Consider the following 19,779-nt stretch of genomic DNA (forward strand, 5'->3'; position numbering starts at 1 on the left):
CATGAACACCCACAGTCCCTTCCCTTATGAAACAGGGAAAGTGATTCTTACCTCACAGGACTGTAGTGAGGATGCAATATCATTAGGCTTCCCCTGGTGGACCCTGGATAAATGTAGCTGCCATTATAATTATTATTAATTATTGTTATTATTACTAAGCACTGCCACTGGCTTTAGAAATAGACCTTATTTTCCAAGATCGCTGCCCTGCAGTATTCTCTTGTTTTAAAACTCTAAGTGGATGACCTTGAAATAGTCATGGAAGCTGAAACTACCCTGAATACAGTCTAGATGGCTGTCGTAATCAAATACAATGAACAACACAATTAATCTGGCACATATTTAATGATATGCATAATCATTATTTTGCCATATGGTAATTAGACATAAGTGGTAAGTTGTTCATATAAATGATGTTAATCAGAGTTACTTTTATCCAGCTAAAACAAACACGGGGAGGGAGGGATTGGGTGGAGGAGGGAGCAGGGCCTTGCTTTTCTGTTGCTGAGTGCAGTGTTCCTGGGAGCCCGCCTGGTTCAGTAAGAACCAGTCTGGGTATGGGTCACAAATGGGGTGTGAGTTATGGGGTTTCTTGAGACAGTTTTCTGGAGCAGCCATGAGCCAGCCCATGTGGCCTGCAGGGGCTGGCCGGGGATGCATGCCACAGCCCGGGAAGCTGGCAGCCCTGTAATTGGAGACCCCAGAAGCAGGTGACCTGGTCTGCTCAAGAATCTCAGCTGGGATTCTGAAAACATATACACAGTTTCAGATAAGGGAAAAGGTACAAGACGTGCTCCTTTGCCTATAAAGAAAGAATACATAACTGGTTACATCAGTGTCTTCAGAGGGCCCAATTTTGATCATTAAGGCCATATTAATAATGATAACAGCAGTTAGCATTTATTGTGCATTTTATATGCTCTCAGCACTATGCTTAGCACTATATATGTATTATTTCATTGCATTAGGAAACTTTGAGGTAATTACTGTTCATGTACAGATGAGGAAATTGAGGCTCAAAGAAGTTACTCAATTTGCCCAAACTTACACGATAAATAAGAGAGCTGGGATTCAAACCGAAGTCATTTGTGTTTGCAGGCCACACCTCTTCTTAAATAGACCAATTTATTTATTTAACTTTTTATTTTGAAAAAATTTCAAATCTATAGAAAATGTGCAAGAATAGTACAGTGAACTCCTGTATACCCTTCACTGGGATTCACCAATTTTTATCAGTTTGCCATATTTGCTCTTTCTTTCTTTTTCTAATACAGTCGACCCTCTGTGTGGGTTCCACATACGCAGATTCAACCAACCAGTGGATTGAAAATATTCAGAAAAAAAAATACCAGAAAATGCCAAAAAGCAAAACTTGACTTGGCTGCATGCTGGCAACTATTTACATAGCATTTACATTGTATTAGGCATTATAAGTAATTAAAAGTGTATGGGAGGGACTTAATTGATATTTATAGGGCATTCCATCCAAAAACAACAGAATACACTTTCTTCTCAAGTGCTCATGGAACATTCTCCAGGATAGATCATATCTTGGGTCACAAATCAAGTCTTGGTAAATTTAAGAAAATTGAAATTGTATCAAGTATCTCTTCCAACCACAATGCTATGAGACTAGATATCAATTGCAGTAAGAAATCTGTAAAAAATACAAACACATGGAGGCTAAACAATACACTACTTAATAACTAAGAGATCACTGAAGAAATCAAAGGGGAAATAAAAAAATACCTAGAAACAAATGACAATGAAAACGCGACGACCCAAAACCTATGGGATGCAGCAAAAGCAGTTGTAAGAGGGAAGTTTATAGCAATACAATCCTACCTCAAGAAACATGAAACATCTCAAATAAACAATCTAACCTTACACCTAAAGCAATTAGAGAAAGAAGAACAAAAAAACCCCAAAGTTAGCAGAAGGAAAGAAATCATAAAGATAAGATCAGAAATAAATGAAAAAGAAATGAAGGAAATGATAGCAAAGATCAATAAAACTAAAAGCTGGTTCTTTGAGAAGATAAACAAAATTGATAAACCATTAGCCAGACTCATCAAGAAAAAAAAGGAGAAGACTCAATAGAATTAGAAATGAAAAAGGAGAAGTAACAACTGACACTGCAGAAATACAAACGATCATGAGAGATTACTACAAGCAACTATATGCCAATAAAATGGACAACCTGGAAGAAATGGACAAATTCTTAGAAAAGCACAACCTTCCGAGACTGAACCAAGAAGAAATAGAAAATATAAACAGACCAATCATAAGCACTGAAATTGAGACTGTGATTAAAAATCTTCCAACAGACAAAAGCCCAGGACCAGATGGCTTCACAGGTGAAGTCTATCAAACATTTAGAGAAGAGCTAACACCTATCCTTCTCAAACTCTTCCAAAATATAGCAGAGGGAGGAACACTCCCAAACTCATTCTACAAGGCCATCATCACCCTGATACCAAAACCAGACAAAGATGTCACAAAGAAAGAAAACTACAGGCCAATATCACTGATGAACATAGATGCAAAAATCCTCAACAAAATACTAGCAAACAGAATCCAACAGCACATTAAAAGGATCATACACCGTGATCAAGTGGGGTTTATCCCAGGAAAGCAAGGATTCTTCAATATAGGCAAATCAATCAATGTGATAAACCATATTAACAAATTGAAGGAGAAAAACCATATGATCATCTCAATAGATGCAGAAAAAGCTTTCAAAAAAATTCAACACCCATTTATGATAAAAACCCTCCAGAAAGTAGGCATAGAGGAAACTTACCTCAACATAATAAAGGCCATATATGACAAATCCACAGCCAACATCGTTCTCAGTGGTGAAAAACTGAAAGCATTTCCTCTAAGATCAGGAACAAGACAAGGTTGCCCACTCTCACCACTATTATTCAACATAGTTTTGGAAGTTTTAGCCACAGCAATCAGAGAAGAAAAAGAAATAAAAGGAATCCAAATCAGAAAAGAAGAAGTAAAGCTGTCACTGTTTGCAGATAACATGATACTATACATAGAGAATCCTAAAGATGCTACCGGAAAACTACTAGAGCTAATCAATGAATTTGGTAAAGTAGCAGGATACAAAATTAATGCACAGAAATCTCTTGCATTCCTATACACTAATGATGAAAAATCTGAAAGAGAAATTAAGGAAACACTCCCATTTACCATTGCAACAAAGAGAATAAAATATCTAGGAATAAACCTACCTAAGGAGGCAAAAGACCTGTATGCAGAAAACTCTGAGACACTGATGAAAGAAATTAAAGATGATACAAACAGATGGAGAGATATACCATGTTCTTGGATTGGAAGAATAAACACTGTGAAAATGACTCTACTACCCAAAGCAATCTACAGATTCAGTGCAATCCCTATCAAACTACCAACGGCATTTTTCACAGAACTAGAACAGGAAATTTCACAATTTGTATGGAAACACAAAAGACCCCGAATAACCAAAGCAATCTTGAGAAAGAAAAACGGAGCTGGAGGAATCAGGCTCCTGGACTTCAGACTATACTACAAAGCTACAGTAACCAAGACAGTATGGTACTGGCACAAAAACAGAAATATAGATCAATGGAACAGGATAGAAAGCCCAGAGATAAACCCACACACATATGGTCATTTTATTTTTGATAAAGGAGGCAAGACTATACAATGGAGAAAAGACAGCCTCTTCAATAAGTGGTGCTGGGAAAACTGAACAGCTACATGTAAAAGAATGAAATTAGAATGCTCCCTAACACCATACACAAAAATAAACTCAAAATGGATTAAAGACCTAAATGTAAGACCAGACACTATAAAACTCTTAGAGGAAAACATAAGCAGAACACTCTATGACATAAATCACAGCAAGATCCTTTTTGACCCACCTGCTAGAGAAATGGAAATAAAAACAAAAATAAACAAATGGGACCTAATGAAACTTAAAAGCTTTTGCACAACAAAGGAAACCATAAACAAGACAAAAAGACAACCCTCAGAATGGGAGAAAATATTTGCAAATGAAGCAACTGACAAAGGCTTAGTCTGCAAAATTTACAAGCAGCTCATGCAGCTCAATATCAAAAAAACAAACAACCCAATCCAAAAATGGGCAGAAGACCTAAATAGACATTTCCCCAAAGAAGATATACAGATTGCCAACAAACACATGAAAGGATGCTCAACATCACTAATCATTAGAGAAGTGCAAATCAAAACTACAATGAGGTATCACCTCACACCAGTCAGAATGGCCATCATCAAAAAATCTACAAACAATAAATGCTGGAGAGGGTGTGGAGAAAAGGGAACCCTCTTGCACTGTTGGTGGGAATGTAAATTGATACAGCCACTATGGAGAACAGTATGGAGGTTCCTTAAAAAACTAAAGATTGAACTATCATACGACCCAGCAATCCCACTACTGGGCATATACCCTGAGAAAACCATAATTCAAAAAGAGTCATGTACCACAATGTTCATTGCAGCTCTATTTACAATAGCTAGGACATGGAAGCAACCTAAATGTGCATTGACAGATGAATGGGTCAAGAAGACGTGGCACATATATACAATGGAATATTACTCAGCTATAAAAAGAAACGAAACTGAGTTATTTGTAGTGAGGTGGATGGACCTAGAGACTGTCATACAGAGTGAAGTAAGTCAGAAAGAGAAAAATAAATACCGTATGCTAACACATATTTATGGAATCTAAAAAAAAAAAAAGGTTCTGAAGAACCTAGGGGCAGGACAGGAATAAAGACGCAGACGTAGAGAATGGACTTGAGGACACGGGGAGGGGGAAGGGTATGCTGGGACGAAGTGAGAGAGTGGCATGGACTAATATATACTACCAAGTGTAAAATAGATAGCTAGTGGGAAGCAGCCGCATAGCATAGGGAGGTCAGCTCGGTGCTTTGTGACCACCTAGAGGGGTGGGATAGGGAGGGTGGGAGGGAGGGATACGCAAGAGGGAGGAGATATGGGGGTATATGTATATGTGTAGCTGATTCACTTTGTTATAAAGCAGAAACTAACACGCCATTGTAAAGCAATTATACTCCAAAAAAGATGTTTAAAAAAAAAGTATATGGGAGGATGTGTGTAGGTTATATGCAAATGCTGTGTCATTTTATATAAGAGACCTGAGCATCTGCAGATTTTGGTATCTGCTAAGGGGAATTCTGGAACTAAGCCCCCCCATACTGAGGGATGACTGGACATGTTTGTTTTTGCTGAACTAATTGGGAGTAATTTGTAACATGATTCTATAGGAATCATGTCCTATAACGAGGATGTTTTCTTGTAGGATCACAGTTTTAATTTTCAAATTAAACTTATTTAACATCTCTGCATCACTCTATTATCTAATATAGAGTCCATTTTCAAATTTTATCAAAGGTCCCGATTCTGTCTTTTATAGCAGTTTTTTGCTGGATCCAGGATCTAGCCCAGCATTTTGCTGCCGTTTCCCTTCAGGCTGCTTTATTTTGGATCAGTTCTTCACCCCTTCTTGGTCTTTCATCAGGCTGTGCTTTGGACAGCCTGGTTATTCTGTCACGAGAGAAAACAGGAAGCCCTTGTGGGCCACGGAGGGGAGAAGAACTAACCTCCATCCCTCACCTGTGTTCCTCAGGTGCCTGGAGAGTTGCCCAGCTGACACACCACACTCAGTGTGTCAGTAGGAAAGTGACTGTCATACGCTGTGTACATTCTCGTGATTGGGGGTTTCTGAGATCTTTAGCCGAAAGGCACTGCAAGTGTAAACTCCCTATCATTATGATTATCATTCTCTGTGTGAAAGCCGGTCTCCGTCGCTGGGTCACAAACTGAAGTTCTTTCTCAATGGTCAAATATGTTTTGGTTTCTGTCCCCATTTAGTCTCAAAGAAGATGGAGCAGGAACCCCTTATGACAAGGAGTCAACAGCCATTATAAAGCTGAATAATACAACAGTTCTTTATTTAAAAGAGGTGACCAAGTTCCTGGCTCTCGTTTGCTTTGTCAGAGAGGAAAGCTTTGAAAGAAAAGGTAATTTTTTGTGTGATTTAAATGAAGCATTTCCATTCAGACGTTGAATGCGAGGAGACAGCAGTGTGCCTTGGGAGGCTTCCAGACTTTAGTCACAGACCCCTTTGGCTCCTGCCCACATCAGTGGGGTTTTGGGATCCGTGAGCCAGCCTGCCGTCTAGTGATGCAGCTGCCGTGAGGTGGGAGTGGAACCAGACCATCCTCCCAGGGAGGGGCCTTAGCTTTTCTGGGAGCAGAGCCAGCTGGGGCGTTGTTGCCAGGCTGTAGAGTCTCTTACCCAGGAGAGGGCCCCTAGCCTACAGGGGGTGCCAAGGCCTCCCTCTCGGTCCACACCTCTGGAAGGTATTAGGGACCATGTGACCACTTGTCCTCCCCGTGTAAAGGATGAAACTCATACAACGTTAAAGCTAGATGTTATTTAACTTCTGTTCAGCCCTTGTCCATTCTTTAGTCCTAAAACACAGGGACAGCATCGTGATTTCAAAACAGGGAGATATGAATATATTTAATAACGTCACCAAATATCTTTTTAGGACCAAATGTAGTTTTATTTTGAAACAAAAGCAATTAACCCTCATAAAGATACTCATATTCCCCCGCCCTGCCCCGCACCACTATGTAAACTGGGAAATATCAGTTTACTGATGTAGCTAGGGATTTTTGCTAGTAATTAGGGGATGATTTACCCTGAATTCCCAACAAAGTGGCAATAGTAACATTTTCTGAAATAGCCTTTCTTCTTCTTATATGCAATACATGTTCATTATAAAAATACTTTGAAAACTTAGGAAAGTATAAAAAAGTCAGTTTCACCATCTAGAGCTAAACTCCATGTTAAATTTCTGGGATTTTTTTTCTCTTTCCTTTTCTCCCTCCCTCCCTTCCTTCATCCCTTCTTTCCTTCCTTTCTTCCAACAAAAGTGGTGCCATATTGCCTATATAATTTTCTCTCCTGTTGTTTTCACTTATTTATATCATGAAAATCTTCTTAATTCATTGAGGCTGAAAACATGATTTAGATTTTTATTACTTCTTTTTGTTACAGAGTAATAGATTCATTTAGAAAATTTAGATATAATAAATAAGCAAAAAAGAAGTAATTATTGATAAGCTTCTCACTCACATAATCACTCTTGATATTTTCTGTATAACTTTCCAGTTTTTTCATAGATATCTCTATATATGGGATTATATAATAAATATTACTTTATAACCTTCACTTAAATTATTACAGACATCTTTCCAATTCATTAAATCTTTTTTTAACCACGTCATTTTAATGATTAGTTTCTTCTCTTGTTAGAAATATGTGTTGTTTCTAGATTTTGATGTTATAAATAACCCATAATGACCTTCTTTCCACTAAATATTTGTGTACATCTTTGGTTATTTCCTCAGGAAAGACTTCAACAAATGGAATTACTTAGATCAATACATTTTGGTAGCTTCTAATGCATATTACCAAAATGTCCTTCAGAAAGTTTTTACAGGTTTATGCTACTAAGAGAATATGAGTGTGTCCATTTTGCTTTATACTCATTAATATTGGGTATTAGCATTAAAAATTGATAATTGAAAACAAATTTACATTTTTTCTGCTTCTTAGTGAAGTTGTGTATTTTTTCCTGTATTTACTATTACCAGCCAAATTGCCTGTTATGTCCTTGGCCCTCAAAACTTTTAATTAAATGGTGGTAATCTTTTACTTTTTATTTTCATCTTGCTGAAACTAAGAACAGATTATATAATGGATTCATGGAATTTTGAAGATAGACAGGACCATCCTGTGTTTCACTCTCTCAATTACTGATGATTTTACCCAGACCCAGGAAATAGAAGTGACTTTCTCCTATGGTCATACCACCAGTGTATGGCAGTCTGGGCTAAAGATTTCTAGGCTTCTCCCTGTGTAGAATCAGTTCTGTGTATTGTGTTTTAAACCATTATACATACATTCCCTTGGTTAAAGATATTTCCAGAATTTATATTTGGTGATTAATATTTTATGTTGATTTTGGAAACTAAGGAAAGTAAAAGTAATGCAAATAGTACAACTATAGACCCCAAACCATCTAGGGTGATGACAGGTCCTAAAATTTAGGGTACAATAACATCAACCTTGAGAGCTTGTTTATTTTGAACTGATTTTAGGCTTAACAGAAAAGTTGCAAAAATAGTACGTAGTTTATATATACTCCTCATCCAGCTTCCCGAAATGTTAACATGTTACATACTGTAGTACAGTTATCAAAGCTAGGGAATTAACATCAGTATAATACTATCAATATTAATAAAACTTACAGACCTTATTCAAATTTCACCAGTTTTTCCAAAAATACCTTTTTTTCTGTTCCAGGATCCCAAATTGATTTAGTTATTATTTCTCCTAGTCTCCTCCAATCTGTGTTGGTCTTTCATGACCCTGACACTTTTGAAGAGTACTCATCAATTATTTTGTACAACGTTCCTCAAATTGGGTTTGTCTGATACTTTCACACAATTGGAATGAGATTATGCAATTTGGCCAGAATACCACACAGAAATGATATTGCGTCCTTAGTGTATCATATGTTTATGATGTTGGTTTGGCTTATTACTGGTGATGCTGACCTTGATTTAGTTAAGATAGAGTCTACCAGGTCTTTCCCCTGGAAAGTTCCTACTTTTCACTTTGTAGTTAATAAATACTTTCAAACTATGCAAATCCTCTTTCTCCTCACAATTTTGCCCACTAATTTTAATGTCCATCTATGGTCGTGTGAGCTAATTTAAGCAGGAATTTCTCATGTGGATCTTGGGCAAGTTATTGTTAAACCACCTAGGGAGGATCATCTCTGAAGATAGGCAGATTTTGTAAAATTTATTAAACTAATTAGAAACCTGAGTATTTGTTTCCATGTGATAAGAGAGATAAATAGGCAGACAAGGTTTAACCTCATGATGTTAAACTTGTTTGCTTTTTAGGGTGACTAACCAACCTCCATTTGCCTGGGACAGAGGTGAGGGTTCCTGAAACAAGGGACCTTCAGGGCTGCAACTGGGAAAGTCCCAGACAAATGCATTAAGTTGATCACCTTAGCTTTAGAAAGAGCTTGATGCTTTACATATGCATGGAGTGGTTCGATTTGTTTTTGCTGCTTTAATCTCAAGTGTTGACTCCTGCTGGTGCTGATAATCAACACATGTTGGTTGACTTGTCCTGATGTTGGTCTCTGTCTGTGTTTTCATGGATGATTTCTGACTGCTTTGGCAGAAAGGGGAGGATAGAAAGTGCAAGTGGGATTCTTGGCCTTAGCTGCACATCGTAGGCACCTTGGGAAGGGAGGTGGTTAAAAAATATGGCCATCGAGGCCTGCCACAGAACAATTAGAACAGAATTCCTGGGAGAGGAAGCTGGGGTTTGTTAATTTTTAAAAAGTTCTCTGGATGCTTTTCATGTGCAGCTATGATTGAGAATCACTGAACCAAGGGAAGGATGTAAGACCATCCCATAACTGCGTATGGAGCTGAAGATAGTGCTTGTTCTGTTCATGTCTCTGTTCCTGTATTTTCTTTTTTTAAATAAATTTATTTATTTATTTATTTATTTATCTGGGACTGTGTTGGGTCTTCGTTGCCGCATGTGGGCTTTTCTCTAGTTGGGGCGAGCGGGGGCTACTCTTCGTTGCGGTGCGCGGGCTTCTCATTGCGGTAGCTTCTCTTGTTGCAGAGCATGGGCTCTAGGCACACGGGCTTCAGTAGTTGTGGCACGTGGGCTCAGTAGTTGTGGCTCACAGGCTCTAGAGCGCAGGCTCAGTAGTTGTGGCTCACGGGCTTAGTTGCTCCACGGCATGTGGGTTCTTCCCGGACCAGGGCTTGAACCCGTGTCTCCTGCATTGGCAGGCGGATTCTTAACCACTGTGCTTCCAGGGAAGCCCTGTTCCTGTATTTTCAACTGCGTTATATGAAAGAGTTGAAATAAACAGCAAACTCTTTGTAGGCACTTCCTTTAAAAACCTCAGTTGTGAATTTTCACTTTTAAAGCTCCAAATGCAGCAAGATTACTGTTACATTTTATTTTATTTATTTTTATTTTTTAATAAATTTATTTATTTATTTATTTAATTTATTTTTGGCTGTGTTGGGTCTTTGTTGCGGTGCGCGGGCTTCTCATTGCAGTGGCTTCTCTTGTTGCAGAGCACGGGCTCTAGGTGCACGGGCTTCAGTAGTTGTGGCTCGCGGGCTCTAGAGTGCAGGCTCAGTAGTTGTGGCACACGGGCTTAGGCGCTCCGCGGCATGTGGGATCCTCCCGGACCAGGGCTCGAACCTGTGTCCGCTGCATTGGCAGGCGGATTCCCAACCACTGGGCCACCAGGGAAGCCCCTACTGTTACATTTTAAATGTGCACCATGAATAAATTGAGATTTGTCAGGAATCATCAGTAGGCTGGATCTGAAATTTCCCAAGTTGAATTCTAATTGAGCCAAAGTCCTCTAGCTAAGCTTTCTGCCTAAGGCAGTTGGTTGCAGGTGGTTCTTACATCTCTTATCCAAACTCCCACTAAATAAAATCATTTCTATGCTCCATGTTTCTTTCTTTTTTTGAAGTTCATGCTTTGTTTGGAAGATGGTTCCAAGAAATAAAAGTGAGGAAGTGGGGAAATAGAGAAGGGAGGTAGAAAAGCCATCCACAGTGGGAGCTGTATGCTCATTCCTGCTGGGGGAATCTCGGAGAAGCTGTGTGCAAGAAATTCGGAATCACCCCCATTGGGCATGCAAGACTTCCACATTTGTCCACCAACTCCCATGTCCCATTGTGTGAGGGATACCCTCAGAAACTTTTATTTCCATAGCCCTGGTACCTGTCTGTGTGCCAAAGAAAGCTTCAGGCAGAGAAGAGATGCCCATACCTGGGCTTGCTTATTTCTTACTACTTTCTCCCTCTTGCCTCACTGGTCTTTTCTTGAGGAAATTGTCTCCTAGTTTTATTGCACTGTGGTCACTATCACCACAGAAGCAGCAGAGGGCGCCACTCAGAGAGTTTCCTGCTCCTGGAAGCTGAGATGGTGTTTCTTCCAGCATACTTGTGGTTGGTTACATGACTGCTTTGAAGCATTTCTCTTCTTGTCTGGAAAACAGTTCTTTTTTGGGGGTGGGGTGGGGTGGGGGGGTACTCTGGAAGCATCACCTGAGTGGATGGAAATAATTTTGGGACTAGTTATTTTAATAAATTTAAAGATAGTAAGTGGAACCCACTGCCTTATCCTAATTGGTATAAATGTAATGCTGCTCTCAACACTTTACAAGTTAGTGGTGATGATGAGAAATGTGCTTAAGACTTAGATTATATTTTATTCTATTTTGTATCAATTCTACAAAATTCTATTAATTTCTGAAAATACAAGAAGATTCTCCACTACTATTCTCCATTTAAAATTTACTTAATATTGAAAAACTGAGAGTGTCACTGGTTGTTGAATTCCTGAGCTCAGAGTTCACCTGAGGTGATAATAACCACTCTAAAATCAGGGACTTTGTTTTCCCCAGGGCTTATGACAACGGCTCTGTGACCTTGAGATCTCAGCTACACTCCAAGTCAGGGTCTGCCTCCACTCAGAGTCAATTTAATAATACCTTTTGGGGAAAAAATACTAATAAGTATTTCACTGAAGATATATCTTGATTGTTCTTACAATCTTTAATTCTGAAAGATTTTTTAAAAAGGCAGTTCAATTGGTTCTTCAAACTTTTTGGGTCATAGACACCTTTGAAAATGTGGTATATACTCTGGAACCTTTCCTTAGTAAAAATATATATATTCACAAGACTTTGCCTGCAATTCCTGAAGCCCAGCTGCACACCTCCTAGAGAAATCTATAGATCTTATGTTAAGCCTGCTCCTCTACCGCCCCCTACTGGCTTGTCCTCGCCATAGCTGCCACGAAAAGAGATTATTTCTAGGCGGCACCTCTATAAATATTTTTTGTTTTCTTCTCCAGGGCTGATTGACTATAATTTTCATTGCTTCCGGAAGGCCATCCATGAAGTTTTTGAGGTGAGAATGAAAGTGGTGAAATCACGAAAGGTTCAGAATAGGCTGCAGAAGAAAAAAGGAGCCACCCCTAACGGGACACCTAGGGTGCTGCTGTAGGTGAGGTTTCAGGAACATCTTTTGAAATCAGACCTTTCAATGAGGCTGCTGCTCTGTGTTGCACTAAAGGAAGAGGAAGAAGGAGATTGGGACACATGACATATATTTGTTGTAAAAAAAACAAAAATTCCTGCCACCCTCTTGATCTTCTCTTTTTTTAAATAAAGTAAGCACTTTGAAGCAAAAACATATATTAACAATGAAGTGGAATCTACTGTAACTTCATTACACAAATGTAAACTTTTATGGTCTGTAGTCAGAAAAAATCCTGTGTGAGAACTGCCAGGAACTGTATATATTTTGCACTTTTTCATGTTTTTTTTTTTTCCTCATTGAACTAAACTTTGATAAAACAACTTTTCTAGGCTCTTTTCTGTCCTTGGTGTCTAGGACATGCATACCGAGTCCATATCTATAGGGCAGTCAGAAAGTAATCAAAAAGTGAAGCGTTGGCAATGACTTTTTATAAGTTTGGGAATCTTTGCTACCAATTGTTGAGAAAAAACATTTTTCAGTGGAGGAACAGATTGGGGCAGCAAGCTCTAGGAGCAATAAGAACTGTCCCCTGTTTATAACTGATATAAATAGAAATTTTATAGAATAATATTAGCACCAAACTTATCTAAAAATTTCTAATGCCGTGACAGTGCTTCCCTAGTCGACCCTTTTTACAAAACTCTTTACCTCAACACACATCTCTATAATCATTTTATACAGAGAGGTTATTTCTTTTTGCTGCATTACTGTTCTTTAGAACCTTTGGGACCAGATTTCCAAAATGGTGCCGATCAATGGAGAGAAATCAGATTGTCGCTAAATTGCAGGGTTTCTGGAGGCTTTTCTGTACCTGCCACTCAGGCTAAAGTAATAACATCAGAGGTCGCATGGTTTCCCAAATGTAGGTGATTGGCAACTGCAGATTTTAAAATATGTCCTATACAATGTTTGGCCCCTGTGGAATGAGCCTCTTACTGTGCAACATTGCAAACGTTTATTTAGGACCAGTTGTTTGTTTTTTTTTTTTTTTTTTTTTTTTGCATTGCTCCACGACCACAGGCAATATCTCAGTTCTCTGTCACAGAGCTGAATCCTGTTGGGCACATTTGTCACCTCTGACTCCCTCTCACTTGTGACAGTGTGCCTTGTGGACTCTGCCTGTTCCCACCTTATGATTGAACTAGAGCTCGGCTCTCCAGCAGCGTGTTCTGCATGTCTAAACAGCCATCCTGAAAACCTCTAAAGGTCAGTGGAAAAGGATGGCCAGAGGAGGCATTACAGTTAGCTTTGTGTCTGTTTCTATGAAATTCTTCCTCTTATGTTTACTTTAGGCCAACAGCAAGTTAAGAGATTCTAAATCTACCCCCATCCCAAACCATTCCAAGTAGATTATTCTAGATCCATCCCAAGGGTCAGAGCCCTAAGGAAAGCATGTTGGCAGGTATTAGAAAATGTACATATATATATATGTTTTCAGCAGAGCCTCATAGGGAGAGCGATGCTGATCCTAGCAAAAATGCATCAGGTTCCTAAAGCAACTTGTTCTTGAAGCTATCCCACTACTATCTGCAGCTTCTTTCCATCCTCTCCCCTTCCATCCTTTTCCCAAGTCCTATTCCTTTGAGGCTGGTAACTGTAATTTAAGATGGTAGCTGATTGGGGTTTAAGGTTTGAGCCCTCCCAAGGGTCTGTGCATTTTGGAAGGAAATTTCTAAAAATCATGAAGGTGCCCTAACTCCCTTCCTCATGATTCCTACTCAGAAACACAGGTGGGTAGGAAGCCAGGGTTCCAGGGAAGTCTTTTTCCTAATTTCCAGACCTATAACCTGTTAGACCTTTGCCAACATGGTACATGGAAGTTATTCTTATAAATCTATTCTTTAATATTTTTTACACAGTGTTTCTTTTTGGATAAGCAAATAAAGAATCACTTTTCTAAAGTGACTTTATCCTCAAGATAGAGACATTTACCTATCTGGTAAATCACATATTACTTAGGTATATATGTTATTGTAACGAGGTGGAGCTTCCATTTTTAAGCTGGGTATATGATGGGTTTTTGTTAAAATGTGCCTTAAGAGCCTATTACTTCAAGAGCAAATGATTCTTTGGGGGAAAGGCAAAGTTAATGCTATGACATCAGACCCAAGTTCATGATAGTTAGTGCACTCTTTGATTAATGACACACTGATATATAGACTACTGCCTCAAAGCCGTAAGCATGGCAATGACCTCTTAGTTAAAGAGAAATGTAGGAGTTATATCTAAGCATTCAGTTTCTGAAGTCTGTGCTATTGGAATTACAAAATCTCTTCAATTCCTTTTTCATTTTATTTTTGATATGGGGCTTAGCTTACTTGTGTGTGGCCACCTTTTGGTCTCAAATGTAATGCTATAAATATGTATAAATATACAAAATAATGTATAAATACAAAGCCCAAATACATGGCTACAGTGACTGCTCTGGAACATTTTTGCTCATTTTTAAAGGTTGAGAACTTGACCTACAGGTTTCCAGGGCAATTAGAACTTCTATGTAGGGATGAGATTCTGCTTGTGAAATACCATCTTTGGTTATTTTCAGTGATGTAGATTAGTGTGTATGACCAGGGTAGCGTGTTTCTGATGGAATATAAATCAAAAACTGGTTGACATTCACAGACAGTAATGTTTTGTGAACATGATATATTTTGGGCCCTTAAATGTAAAAATGCCTAAAAACACAGCAATATTGTTATATGCGGGTTACATGAAACATACTCGAGAAAAACAGCTGAATTGTCTTGATTATTAAAGTATGGTATGCATTCAACTTATGTGGACTGGATGTAATTTGTAATCAAGTATAGTATTTAGTATTATGTTTTACTTTAAGCAGTACATCATTTATAACCATTGTTAAAGCATTCCTTTCAAGAACGTTAGCTGCCCATTTAAAAGCGTGTATCATACGCTCCTGATTTGGTAACACTCTCATTTTATTTCAGGCATATTCGTAACTAATCTTTCTGGGAGCGGAATGGTCTCTTTGGTGAAAAGAAAGCACGGTCTTTCATGTTTGTGAGGTTGTTTACTGTATACATGCATATCACTGCTGGGTTCCTTTAGATAAATGTGTTTGTCCTAATTAACCAGCTGTCGCTTTATGAAAATGAGGATAAATTGATCTATTTAAGTTGGATTTACATTTTTATTTATTTTTTTAAACACTCGTATCTCTCCATATTTTTGATGGGGACATGCCTGTTTTGGCTGTAGAACTTATTGCAGTAAACTTCAGATATTCTTGCTGCTCTGGCACTAATCCCTAGCCATTTGAAAATTCTTTTCCTAACAGTCCACCTTTTGATTCTTACTTGCTTAGTGAGATTCCACCGTATAATGACTTTTACAGATCCCCTCAGAGTTCTCAGAGAGGGCTAGCATTAGATGTTATATATGAAATCCTGTTTCTGATGGGAAAATCTGAACTGAAATAATTACTTCCAGACCTCCCTGGTGGCGCAGTGGTTAAAACCCGCCTGCCAATGCAGGGGACACGGGTTCAATCCCTGGTCCGGGAAGATCCCACATGCCACAGAGCAACTAAGCCCGTGCGTCACAACTACTGAGCCTGTGCTCTAGAACCCGCGAGCCACAACTACTGAGTCTGCGTGCCACAACTACTGAAGCCCGCATGCCTAGAGCCCGTGCTCCGCAACAAGAGGAGCCACTGCAATGAGAGACCTGAGCACTGCAAGGAAGAGTAGCCCCTGCTCTCTGCAACTAGAGAAAGCCCGCACGCAGCAATGAAGACCCAGTGCAACCAAAAAAAAAAAATTATTTCCAAGTTTTTTTTTTTTTTTTTTTTTGGCTGCGTTGTATGGCATATGGGATCTTAGTTCCCTGACCAGGGATTGAACCCATGCCCCATGCAGTGGAAGTTCAGTGTCCTAACCACTGGACCGCCAGGGAATTCCCCAAGATTTTTAATCAGTGGTGATGTTGAGTTTAGGGGAAAGAAAATGTCATTAAAAGCATTATTTAATACTAACAGATGTTGAGTGCATACGATATGCCATGCGCTGCTCTTAAATGCTTTTACATAATTATCCCCATAAACCCAAGAGGTAGGTACTATTATCACTCCTGTTTTACAGAGGAGGCAGCTGTAAAAGATAAAATGAAAATAACTTGAGATCATATCACTAGCAAGATACGAGGCCTGGAGTTGGACCTAAGAGTCCACCCTGTCAACTACTGCTCTAAGTAGCCTCACCAAATGTCCCTTAAAATTCCCTCCTTTCATGACTAGGAAGAGGGAGACTTGAAGTTCAGAGTTTCTGCTGCATGGGCTTATGAAGGCTGACATGCTGAGGTGTTTAAAATACCTTTTCTTACATAAGAATCAATAGGGGGGTGCTTCCCTGGTGGTGCAGTGGTTGAGAGTCTGCCTGCTGGTGCAGGGGACATGGGTTCGAGCCCTGGTCTGGGAGGATCCCACATGCCGCAGAGCAACTGGGCCCGTGAGCCACAATTACTGAGCCTGCGCGTCTGGAGCCTGTGCTCCGCAACAAGAGAGGCCGAGATAGTGAGAGGCTCGTGCACCGCGATGAAGAGTGGCCCCCGCTCGCCGCAACTAGAGAAAGCCCTCGCACAGAAACAAAGACCCAACATAGCCAAAAATAAATAAATAAATTAAAAAAAAAGAAAAGAATCAATAGGAGCAGTCTGCTAATGTGCTTCACCTGGAGGAGAAACTCAACAAAGATTATGCTGTTTTTCTTCCTAATCCATTAAATAACTCGTGCCAAAAATAATATTAACAGCATTTAAATATCCGAAAATTTAAATACCTTTTATAGCCATTTGATTTTCTTTTTTTTTTTCTTCTTCTTTGGCTCCGCTGCCAGGTTTGCGGGATCCCCAACCAGGACTTGAACCTGGGCCATGGCAGTGAAAGCACCGAGTCCTAACCACTGGACCGCCAGGGAATTCCCCAAGCCATCTGATTTTCTGAGAAGCAATAGTATATCAAACTGTAAGAAAATCAAGAGAGAATAAGCCTTTGATCTTAGCTATATTCAACCTTTACCTTGAGTTTTTAGTATACGTAACAATAACTTAAAACACTGATCTGGATTAAAATTCTATAAGATACATTTCAATCCTAATCCTTCAAACCTATATTTAAAATTGCCGCTAGCATACCTTTGTTGGACTCTCCTATAAGAGGTGCCTCAGATCTAACATGTCCCACATGGAACCGGCTTCTTTCTTGCTAAATCTTCTCTCCCTGTGATGGCGTGACCACCCTCCCTAGGGTCCCTGCCAGAAACTTGGGTCTCTTTTTTTTTTTTCTTTTCTGCAGAAAGCTTTATTGTTTCCATTTTGGTCCAAGGCTTGAGAGAGGGCTCCAGGGTGATTAAAAAGCTGCCTAGGGCTTCCCTGGTGGCGCAGTGGTTAAGAATCCGCCTGCCAATGCAGAGGACACAGGTTCAAGCCCTGGTCTGGAAAGATCCCACATGTTGCAGAGCAGCTAAGACCATGCGCCACAGCTACTGAGCCTGCGCACCTAGAGCCCGTGCTCCGCAACAGGAGAAGCCACCGCAATGAGAAGCCCGCGCACCGCAACGAAGAGTAGCCCCCGCTCGCCACAACTAGAGAAAGCCCACGAGCAGCGATGAAGACCCAATGCAGCCAAAAATAAATAAAATAAATTTTTAAAAAATATTAAAAAAAAAAAAAAGCTGCCTAGCGGATGCAGAGAGGGACTTCAGGCAGAAGCCCTGACACCAGAGGGGCTCCTCAAAGGCTGCTGGGCTCCGGAGGCTCCTAGTCGTGCTGGAGGGTGAGCCTTTCGAAGAGAGACTCGCCCAGGCCAGCCTGCGGACCAGCCAGCCTGCGGAGATTGGGCAGGTGGTCACCCATCCTCTTGATGAGTTTCACCTGCTCATCCAGGAAGTGGCTCTCCAGGAAGTCACAGAGGTGGGGGTCTGCATGGGCAGAACCCAGAGCACGCAGATCCAAAAGTGCCTGGGTCTGGTTCTTTTCCATGAGAATGGTGGCTTCCATTGTGTCCTGGGTTTTACCCCCCTCATCCTGGTGAGTATTCTACAAGTCCTGGAAGAGGGCGCGACCATCGCACTGGTTTTGCATTTTTAAGAGATGCTGTGCACCCTCGCGCTTCTCCTCGGCCAGTTCGTGGAAACAGTGGCCCACGCCCTCCAGAGCCACATCGTCGCCATGGAAATAGAATGCCATAGAGAGGTAGGTGCGGGAGTCCCACAGATGCATGTTGACCGGGCAGTTGCTGACGGCCTCCACCTTGGTAGAACAGTTCTTTTTTTTTTTTATTAGGGTATAGTTGTTTTACAATGTTGTGTTAGTTTCTACTGTACAGTGAAGTGGAGTTCCCTGTGTTGGTAGAACAATTCTGACGAATCTGGGAGCTCATGGTTGATCGGTAATAAGGAGCTAAGCTCAAAAAATGGTGTTGGCTCGTCCCGGAGGCCAAGGATAGCTGAGTGGCTGATTCCAAAGGCTGCGACTGGAAAAAAAAGGTTGGAGGCTGGTGGGAGGCTGGAGCAAGGGGCGTCCCTGGGTCTGTTCTGTCCAAACACTGTCAAAGCAAGAGACAGATCTGCGGGACAGTGGAGCACACTGCATGGATCTCATTCTTTTTTTTTTTTAATTTACTTTATTTATTTTTATCTTTGGCTGCGTTGGGTCTTCGTTGTGGTGCGCGGGCTTCTCATTGCAGTGGCTTCTCCTATGGTGGAGCACGGCGTGCAGGCTCAGTATTTGTGGCTCACGGGCCCAGCCGCTCCGTGGCATGTGGGATCTTCCCAGACCAGGGCTCGAACCCGCGTCCCCTGCATTGGCAGGCGGATTCTCAACCACTGCGCCACTAGGGAAGCCCTGGATCTCGTTCTTGACTCTTCCCTCCTACTCACCTCCTCCAAGCAATCACCCGGTTCCTTCAGCTCAGCCTTACAAAGGTCTATTGAATCTCTGCTCTCCACCTCCCCTCCACTCTCCTGGTCTAGGCCACCTTCTCCTCGTATCTGAATCTCAGTGGCCTCTTAACTAGTATCCCTCTGCCTCGGCCATCCATCCGTTCCATTCTGCACACAAGACCCAGAGTGACCATCTAAACCTCACTTCTGACCACATCATTGCTTGCTTGACACCTTCATAGGTTTCCACTACAGGTATCAGTCAAACTCCTCAAAAAACTTTGCAAGACCCTGCCTGCCCAGTCCCGACCCCCTTCTCCAGCCTTGGTTCATTCTCCCTCAACAGCGCTGGACCAGTAGCACATTCCTTTCTTTATAAGCCATTTTCTGAGTTAAATTATAATTTTCTTTCATTCAACAGTTATTGATAGGATATTTATTATATGCCAGACCTTGTGCTAGTAAAATAGCACAAAGACAGACACTGAAGATGGAAGGATTTTAATATCTAAAAATAATAGACAATAAACTAGTTTTAGATAGGCCCTGTGGATGTTAGTTTTTGTAACCACAGCTGTATAGGATCTTACCACTCTCCAGCAAAGACCATGGAGAGTCATAACAAGCATCTGAAAAGTTGAGTTGTTCTACCA

At 40.5% G+C, this 19,779-nt stretch overlaps 1 protein-coding gene and 1 pseudogene across 4 annotated transcripts in view; one reads left to right on the forward strand and one right to left on the reverse strand.

The window, feature by feature from the left end:
* The window catches only part of RRAGD (Ras related GTP binding D), a 37,651-nt gene extending 22,651 nt beyond the window's left edge, over positions 1–15,000 (forward strand). For 2 of the 3 annotated variants that reach the window (XM_082475790.1, XM_082475789.1), the window contains exons 6-7: positions 5,914–6,062; positions 12,040–15,000. In XM_082475790.1, the coding sequence (XP_082331916.1) occupies positions 5,914–6,062; positions 12,040–12,191 (301 nt within the window). In that variant the 3' untranslated portion in view covers positions 12,192–15,000. Of the gene's footprint in view, positions 1–1,274; positions 2,575–5,913; positions 6,063–12,039 lie in introns of those variants that run through there. The other variant, XM_082475788.1, reaches the window with a different exon arrangement.
* A 1,573-nt stretch (positions 15,001–16,573) lies between these two features.
* On the reverse strand, positions 16,574–18,871 carry LOC309667388 (ferritin light chain pseudogene; annotated as a pseudogene). Its single transcript has one exon. The product of its transcript is annotated as a ferritin light chain pseudogene (transcript).
* Positions 18,872–19,779: the final 908 nt, after the last annotated feature.

This window comes from Balaenoptera physalus, assembly GCF_965194825.1.
Source record: "Balaenoptera physalus genome assembly, chromosome: 9".
NCBI lineage: Eukaryota > Metazoa > Chordata > Mammalia > Artiodactyla > Balaenopteridae > Balaenoptera > Balaenoptera physalus.